Source organism: Bufo gargarizans, unplaced genomic scaffold (assembly GCF_014858855.1).
Source record: "Bufo gargarizans isolate SCDJY-AF-19 unplaced genomic scaffold, ASM1485885v1 original_scaffold_920_pilon, whole genome shotgun sequence".
Classification (NCBI taxonomy): domain Eukaryota; kingdom Metazoa; phylum Chordata; class Amphibia; order Anura; family Bufonidae; genus Bufo; species Bufo gargarizans.
Genome location: NW_025334756.1, coordinates 6,356 through 15,574, shown reverse-complemented (window position 1 = coordinate 15,574; position 9,219 = coordinate 6,356). Strand labels below are relative to the sequence as shown.

The following is a 9,219-nucleotide window of genomic DNA, read 5'->3' as shown; positions in this document are numbered from 1 at the left end:
CACAGTATATTATAGCACAGTATATTATAGTATAGTATAGCACAGTATATTATAGTATAGTATAGCACAGTATATTATAGTATAGTACGGTATAGTATAGCATAGTACAGCACAGTATAGTATAGTACAGCAAAGTATAGTATAGTACAGCACAGTATAGTATAGTATAATACAGCACAGTATAGTACAGCAAAGTATAGTATAGTGCAGCACAATATAGTACAGTATAGTATTGCACAGTATAGTATAGTACAGCACAGTATAGTACAGCAAAGTATAGTATAGTACAGCACAGTATAGTACAGCAAAGTATAGTATAGTGCAGCACAATATAGTACAGTATATTATAGTATAGTATAGCACAGTATATTATAGTATAGTATAGCACAGTATATTATAGTATAGTACAGTATATTATAGTATAGTACAGCACAGTATAGTACAGCAAAGTATAGTATAGTGCAGCACAGTATGGTATAGGACAGTATAGTATGGAGGCTGGTAATATAATGTGGAGGCTGGTAATATCATGTAAAGGCTATAATATAATGTGGAGGCTGTAATAGCATGTGGAGGCTGTAATATAATGTGGACGCTGTAATATAATGTGGAAGCTTTAATGTAGAGGCCCATAATATGGAGGCTGTCATATAATGTGGAGGCCGGTAATATAATATGGAGGCTGTAATGTAATGTAGAGGCGGGTAATATTGAGGCTGTCATATAATGTAGAGGCTGGTAATATAATACAGAGGCTATAATGTAATGTTGAGGTTGGTAATATAGAGGCTGTAATATAATGTGGAGGCTACAATGTAATGTAGAGGCTGGTAATGTGGAGGCTAGTTATATGGAGGCTGTCATATAATGTGAAGGCTGAAAATATGGAGGCTGTAACATAATGTTTAGGCTGTGATGGAATGTAGAGAACGGCAATATGGAGTCTGTAATATAATGTGGAGGCTGGTAATGTAACACGTAAACTGTAATGTAGAGGCCATTAATACAGAGGCTGTAATATAACATGGAGGCCGGCAATGTTAAATGGAGGCTGTAATATAATGTGGAGGCTGTGATGTAATGTTGAGGCTGGTAGTATAGAGACTGTAATTTAGAGGCTAGTAATATGGAGGCTGAAAATATGGAGGCTGTAGAGGACGATAATATGAAGTCTGTAATATAATGTGGAGGCCGGTAATGTAACATAGAGACTGTAATGTAGAGGCGGTCATACGGAGGCTGTAATATTATGTGGATGCCGGTAATGTTACATAGAGGCCGGTAATCTTAAGTAGAGGCTGGTAATATGGAGTCTGTAATATAATTTGGAGAATGGCAGTATAGAGGCTGTAATTTAGAGGATAGTAATATGGAGGCTGTAACATAATGTTTAGGCTGTGATGTAATGTAGAGGACGGTAATATGGAGTCAGTAATATAATGTGGAGGCTGGTAATGTAACATAGAGACTGTAATGTAGAGGCCGGTAATATGTAGGCTGGAAATGTAACATGGAGGCTGTAATATAATGTGGAGGCTGGCAATATGGAGGCTGTTATATAATGTGGACGTTGGTAATGTAATATGGAGGCTGTAATATAATGTGGATGCTCTAATGTAGATGCCCATAATGTGGAGGCTGTAATGTAGAGGCCGGTAATATTGAGGCTGTCATATAATGTAGAGTCTGGCAATATAATACAGAGGCTGTAATGTAATGTGGAGGTTGGTAATATAGATGCTGTAATATAATGTGGAGGCTATAATGTAATGTAGAGGCTGGTAATGTGGAATCTAGTTATATGGAGGCTGTCATATAATGTGGAGGCTGAAAATATGGAGGCTGTAGCATAATGTTTAGGCTGTGATGTAATGTAGAGGACGGTAATATGGAGTCTGTAATATAATGTGGAGGCTGTAACCCTGTAGACTGTAATGTAGAGGCCAGTAATACAGAGGCTGTAATGTAACATGGAGGCCGGTAATGTAACATAGAGACAGGTAATGTTAAGTGGAGGCTGGTAATATGGAGGCTGTAATATAATTTGGATGCTGTAATTTAATGCAGAGGCTGGTAATATGAAGGCTGTAATATATTGTGGAAGCAGTGATGCAATGTGGAGAACGGTAATATGGACTCTGTAATATAATATGGAGGCTGGTAATGTAACATGTAGACTGTAATGTAGAGGCCAGTAATACAGAGGCTGTAATGTAACATGGAGGCCGGTAATGTAACATAGAGACAGGTAATGTTAAGTGGAGGCTGTAATATAGTTTGGATGCTTTAATGTAATGCAGAAGCTGGTAATATGAAGGCTGTAATATATTGTGGATGCAGTGATGCAATGTGGAGAACGGTAATATGGAGTCTGTAATTTAATGTGGAGGCTGGTAATGTAACATGTAGACTGTAATGTAGAGGCCATTAATAAGGAGGCTGTAATATAACACGGAGGCTGGTAGTATAGAGACTGTAATGTAATGTAGAGGCTAGCAATATGGAGGCTGAAAATATGGAGGCTGTAACATAATGTTTAGGCTGTGATGTAATGTAGAGGCTGATAATATGAAATCTGTAATATAATGTGGAGGCCGGTAATGTAACATGGAGACTGTAATGTAGAGGCCGGTAATTATGAAAGCTGGAAATGTAACATGGAGGCTGTAATCTAATGTGTAGGCTGGTAATATAGAGGCTGTAATATGATGTGGAGGCTATAATGTAATGTAGAGGCTGAAAATATGAAGGCTGCAATATAATGCTGAGGTTGATAATATAAAATGGAGGCTGAAATGTAATATAGAAGCTGCAATGTAATGTGGAGGCTGGTAGTATGGAGGCTGTAATGTACTGTGGAGGCTGTAATGTACTGTGGAGGCTGGTAGTATGAAGGCTGAAATGTAATGTAGAGGCTTATATTATGGAGGCTGTGATGAAATGTGGAGGCTGAAAATATGGAGGCTGGTAATGTAATATGGAGACTGTAATGTAGAGGCCGGTAATAGGGAGCAGTAATATAATGTGGAGGCGGGTAATGTAATATTGAGGCTGTAATGTAATGCAGAGGCCGGTAATATGAAGGATGTAATATAATGTGGAGGCTGTAATATAATATGGAGGCTGTTATATATTGTGGAGGCCAGTAATATGGAGGCTGTTATATAATGTGGATACTGGTAATGTAATATGAAGGCTGTAATGTAATGTAGAGGCCGGTAATGTTATGACTGTTAATATAATATGGAGGCTGTAATATAATATAGATACTTTAATATAATGTGCAGGCCGGTAATGTTATATGGAGGCTGTAATATAATTTGGAGTCTGTAATGTAATGTGGAGGCTGGTAGTATGGAGGCTGTAATGTAATTTACAGGCTGGTAATATGGAGGCTGTAATATAATATGGACGCTGGTAATATAATATGGAGGCTGTAATGTAATGCAGAGGCTGGTAGTATGGAGGCTGTAATATAATGTTGAGGTTGATAATAAAATATAGATGTTTTAATATAATGTGGAGGATATGATGTAATTTACAGGCTGGTAATATGGAGGCTGTAATGTAGAGGCCGGTAATATGGAGGCTGTAATATAATATGGACGCCGGTAATATAATATGGAGGCTGTAATGTAATGCAGAGGCTGTAATAAAATGTGGAGGCTGTAATGTAAGGTGGAGGCTGTAATGTAATGCAGAGGCTGGTAGTATGGAGGCTGGTATATAATGTGGAGGCTATAATGTTGAGGTTGATAATATATTATAGAGGCTTTAATCTTTAATATAATGTAATTTACAGGCTGGTAATACGGGGGCTGGAAAATGAAAACCACCAGCACTTCTGAGCTCAGCCAATCAGAGTTGGAGGGCGGGGCCTGGAGTTCAGGAACAGCCCCGCCCCCAGCCTCTCCGTGCAGTTCTCCTCCAGGTCCGCCCATGCTCCATATAAAGGAGGGCTCTGGGCTGAGCAGTCACTGCTTTCTGCTCACACCTAGAAGATGTCTGGTCGCGGTAAAGGAGGGAAAGGGCTCGGGAAAGGCGGCGCCAAGCGGCACAGGAAGGTGCTCCGTGATAACATCCAGGGCATCACCAAGCCTGCCATCCGCCGTCTAGCTCGCAGGGGAGGCGTCAAGCGCATCTCCGGCCTCATCTATGAGGAGACCCGCGGGGTGCTGAAAGTCTTCCTGGAGAACGTCATCCGGGACGCCGTCACCTACACCGAGCACGCCAAGAGGAAGACCGTCACCGCCATGGACGTGGTCTACGCGCTCAAGCGCCAGGGCCGCACTCTCTACGGCTTCGGGGGTTAATGCTGCCTCCGTCCTCACAGCACAAAGGCTCTTCTCAGAGCCGCCCACATCTTCCCGGGGAGAAGCTACAATTCCTTCTGCGCTCAGCCACTGAGGGGTTAACACCGCCCGCACATCAGGGGGCGGAGAGCCGGACAATTGGCCGAGATCAGCGGCGCCCTGTGCTCAGTACAGCCAGAGGTCTACAATACAGAAAGCCCCAGTAATGTAAATCCCGAGCCCCGGGTGTTCTCCACCGCTCCTGCCCGAGCGGTGCTCGGAGACTGAGGGGTTAATGCGAGCTGCAGAGACAAAGACGCCAATGAGCGGCGCTGGTACGGGTCACATGACCGGCTCCTCCTGTAGATCAGCAGCTCAACTATAGGCGGGAAATTCAAATGAGCGACGAGATCCTGAGCTCTCCCCGCCAATAGGAGCAGAGCTCTGGACCCCTCAGCCGTTATGTGCCCGTAGGAGCGGAGCCTCGTCCTCCTGTCCTGAGCGGCCGCACAGCCTGTCCCCAAGGAGCGCCACACATTGGAGCAGTGAATGGGCATGGAGGAGGAGGATGGGAGCAGTGAATGGGCATGGAGGAGGATGATGGGAGTAGTGAATGGACATGGAGCAGGAAAGCTTGTATTGTAACTTCCACTAGCGGTACCGCATCTCATCTAGCTGACAGTGAGGAAACCGCAGCCACTGTGAGAACGGGGAGACACGGGAGCAGCTCTGCTGGAGACAGGGTGGGGGCTCTGAGAAGAGCCTTTGGGTCCGGAGAGCGGGGGGCGCTCACTTGGCGCTGGTGTACTTGGTGACGGCCTTGGTGCCCTCGGAGACGGCGTGCTTGGCCAGCTCTCCGGGCAGCAGCAGGCGCACGGCGGTCTGGATCTCCCGGGAGGTGATGGTGGAGCGCTTGTTGTAGTGAGCCAGGCGGGAGGCTTCCCCTGCGATGCGCTCGAAGATGTCGTTGACGAAGGAGTTCATGATGCCCATGGCCTTGGAGGAGATGCCGGTGTCGGGGTGCACCTGCTTCAGCACCTTGTAGACGTAGATGGCATAGCTCTCCTTCCTGCTCTTCCTCCGCTTCTTGCCGTCCTTCTTCTGGACCTTGGTGACGGCTTTCTTGGAGCCCTTCTTGGGCGCTGGGGCGGACTTGGCTGGCTCGGGCATTCTGACTGAAGACACAATCTCGTCTGTTCGCCTCCTCCCTCCGCAGCGGTATTTATACACGGGCCATGCAAATGAGCTGCTGCTGACTGCGCGCCGATCTACTGGAGGAGAGGGTCACGTGGTGTCTCCACTTCTCCCAATTGGCAGCCTCACATCCATCCAGCTGAGCCGGGTTCACATCCATCCATTCAGATGAGCCGGGGCGGAGCAAACAGAGGGGCGGGGCTCACATCCATCCATATGAGCCGGGGGGCGGAGCAGCAGGAAGGGCATAACTCACATCCATCCATTAAGCTGAGCCGGGGGGGAGAGGCGGGGCTAACATCTCTCTTCAGTCTATCTGGGCCTCTCTGCTCGGCTGATAACCGCCCCGCCCCGCCCCTCACTGCGCCCCGCCCTCTGCTGGTAGTTGCCGCCGCTGAGTGTACTGTGCGTGCAGGGGGATCGTGCGCTCTATCCCTGGACACCAGCGCAGCCATGGAGCCGCTCTTCTCCTCACAGTGAATACCGGACTGTTCTCCCCTGCTCCGGTAGGGAGCGGGACAAGGCGGCCTGCAGAGCTGGCGCCGCTGATCTCCGCTGTGGAGGCGTCCTGTGCTCTGATGGTCCGGGCGTCACACAGGGGCACTTACCGCTCCTGACATGCGGCGAGTACATTGCTGCTGCAGAGGGTTCGTCCCCTGTGTGTAATGGACTGCTCCTCCACGGCCGCTGAACGGTAATTGAGCGGGAATTTCAAAAGCCAGAGATCAGCCAATTACTGTAACGTAGTTGTTCTGTAGCTCCGCCCTCTTCTCCCGCTCCCCACGACCTTCCTACCGGAGAAGGGGAGAACAGTCCGGTATTCACTGTGCGGAGAAGAGCGGCTCCATCGCTGCGCTGGTGTCCAGGGATAGAGCGCACGATCCCCCTGCACGCACAGTACACTCAGCGGCGGCATCACTACCAGCAGAGGGCGGGGCGCAGTGAGGGGCGGGGCGGGTATCAGCCGAGCAGAGAGGCCCTGATAGACTGAAGAGAGCGGCGCTGACAGGGTTAACCCTATTCCTTCCCGCAGAGGAGGCGGAGCCCCCGCCCGCTGTGAGCGGAGAACGAGGGCAGAAGGGCGGAGTGGAGCTCGTCTGAGGAAGAGGTGGTAGGAAGGGACTGACTGCCCGCTTCATGTGGGAGGGGCTTATTAACTGGAGACACGCCCATCAGCTGGGACTGGCGGATAGGATGAGGTTGGGCTCCGCCTCTTGTGAACGATGATTGGTAACGGAAGTTTTGGTGGGCACATCATTGTACGAATAAACCAATAGGGATGTAGGGGTGTGGTTTACATGAGCCAATGAGGACGAGGCCGGGAGTATAAATGATCTGCACGGTCCGCTCCTCGCCTTATTCTCTTGCTGTTTACGGATCTCTGCAGAGCCATGGCCAGAACCAAGCAGACAGCCCGTAAGTCCACCGGTGGGAAAGCTCCCCGCAAGCAGCTGGCCACTAAGGCCGCCAGGAAGAGCGCCCCCGCCACTGGCGGAGTCAAGAAGCCTCACCGCTACCGGCCCGGGACCGTCGCTCTCCGAGAGATCCGGCGCTACCAGAAGTCCACCGAGCTGCTCATCCGGAAGCTGCCCTTCCAGCGCCTGGTGAGAGAGATCGCCCAGGACTTCAAGACCGACCTTCGCTTCCAGAGCTCGGCCGTCATGGCCCTGCAGGAGGCTAGCGAGGCTTACCTGGTCGGGCTCTTCGAGGACACCAACCTCTGCGCCATCCACGCCAAGCGGGTCACCATCATGCCCAAGGATATCCAGCTGGCCCGCAGGATCCGTGGGGAGAGGGCTTAGATCTGCGCCTCGCACCCAACAAAGGCTCTTCTCAGAGCCACCACCTCCTCCTCAGACGAGCTCCACTCCGCCCTTCACCTCTGCTCACAGGAGGCGGGTTAACCCTTCCAGCCCTGTGATTAGTAAGAGCAGTTCCTTTATCCAGAAGGCGCTCTCTCTGTATCTCCCCCCGTCTATCAGGGACTCGCTGAACGTGACCGATAACCGCCTCCATCCTCCCTGCCCACCGCCATCTCCACTCAGCGCTGCGGGAGAAGGGGGCGGAGCTATAGAACAAGTGCTTTACAGTGATTGGCTGATCTCTGGCTTTTGAAATTCCCGCTCAATTACAGTCCGGTTAGAATTCGCCGGCCAAACCCTCTCCAGCAGCAATGTCTGCCCGCACTATGTCCGGAGTAGTGCTGTCCGATCCATGTCAGAGCAGCAGGGGGGAGCGGAGGCGCACACAGTACAGGGGGTCGTGCGCTGAGGCTAAGAATCCCATCATCCTACTGACTTATAGACTCCTCCTACTCTCCGAGTCACTAGAGCAGCACACGGAGTCTAGGACCAGGCTGCAGCGGTATAAAGCCCTCCCAGTGCTGTCCATATAATAGGGACGCCTCCAGCAGTGCCCCCCACTCAGTATAATGCCCAGACCAGTGCCCCCCCAGCTCCCCCTCTAGTCCTCCGTCAGGGCACCACTGGTCTAACACTTATTACCTATCCGGGTCACTGGTCAGCCCGAGTCAGCAACTGAAGCCAAAGACTCCATTCATGTAAAACATCCCACCTCTGGTCAGGAGCGGTAAGTGCCCCTGTGTGACGCCTCCACAGCGGAGATCAGCGGCATCGCCAGCTCAGTCGTACAGACCATGTGGGCGGCTCTTAGAAGAGCCTTTGGTTTGGGGCACAGCAGAGCCGGGCTCACTTGCTCTTGGCCGGCTTGCTGCTCTCGGTCTTCTTGGGCAGCAGCACGGCCTGGATGTTGGGCAGGACGCCGCCCTGCGCGATGGTGACTCCGCCCAGCAGCTTGTTGAGCTCCTCGTCGTTGCGCACGGCCAGCTGCAGGTGACGGGGGATGATGCGGGTCTTCTTGTTGTCGCGGGCGGCATTGCCGGCCAGCTCCAGGATCTCGGCGGTGAGATACTCGAGCACAGCGGCCAAGTAGACGGGAGCACCGGCGCCCACCCTCTGGGCGTAGTTGCCCTTGCGGAGAAGCCTGTGCACACGGCCGACCGGGAACTGGAGCCCTGCCCGGGATGAGCGGGTCTTGGCCTTAGCCCGCACTTTGCCTCCTTGTTTGCCGCGTCCAGACATCGTTCTCTGCAGCGCACAAACCAGCAACGAAGACTCTGCTGTGTGTGATCCGGGGGAGCCGCCGCCTGCCGCCTTTATAAGCTGCTGCTCCGCCCCCAGCGCCGCTCATTGGGTGGATTAGAAGCCTCCACCGGAGACAAGACTCGTGGAGAAGCCAATGAGCGGCGCTGGGCGTGGCTTATGTCACATGACCGACCCCTCCTGTAGATCAGCAGCTCATTTGCAGTTGGGAACTATAGGCGGGAAATTCAAATGAGCGACGAGATCCTGAGCTCTCCCAGCCAATAGGAGCAGAGCTCAGGGCCCCCTCCCTCAGCCGTTATGTGCCCGTAGGAGCGGAGCCTCGTCCTGCCGCCCTGCACTGAGCAGCCGCACAGCTCGCTGATGCGCAGCCATTCATAGCGGGAGCAGAGCTCAGCTGCAGTGTATAAGGGGAGCAGTGATCGGGCACTAAGTATGAGGGAAGTAGTTATATGCTATTGAGGAAGATGAGGGGAGTAGTGAGCGGTCAGGAGGACTAAGGTAGTGGTGATTGGGCAATGAGGAGAATGAGTGAAGTAGTTATATGGTATTGAGGATGATTAGGGGAGTAGTGATCAGCCAGTGAGGAAAATGACGGAAGTGTGATCTGC

General features: G+C 50.9%; 3 protein-coding genes across 3 annotated transcripts; 1 reads left to right on the top strand and 2 right to left on the bottom strand.

The window, feature by feature from the left end:
* Positions 1-3,734: 3,734 nt before the first annotated feature.
* LOC122924231 (histone H3-like) lies at positions 3,735-7,288 on the top strand. The gene is made up of 2 exons (XM_044275158.1): positions 3,735-4,308; positions 6,825-7,288. Exons 1-2 carry the CDS (start codon positions 4,002-4,004, stop codon positions 7,286-7,288), a joined length of 771 nt encoding a protein of 256 aa, XP_044131093.1. The 5' UTR covers positions 3,735-4,001.
* Positions 5,044-5,691, bottom strand: LOC122924233 (histone H2B 1.1). Its single transcript, XM_044275160.1, has one exon. The coding sequence runs from the start codon at positions 5,460-5,462 to the stop codon at positions 5,082-5,084; it is 381 nt and encodes a 126-aa protein (XP_044131095.1). The 5' UTR covers positions 5,463-5,691; the 3' UTR covers positions 5,044-5,081.
* Positions 7,289-8,194: 906 nt separating the features above from the next.
* On the bottom strand, positions 8,195-8,710 carry LOC122924232 (histone H2A type 1-like). Its single transcript, XM_044275159.1, has one exon. It carries the CDS (start codon positions 8,585-8,587, stop codon positions 8,195-8,197), a length of 393 nt encoding a protein of 130 aa, XP_044131094.1. The 5' UTR covers positions 8,588-8,710.
* Positions 8,711-9,219: the final 509 nt, after the last annotated feature.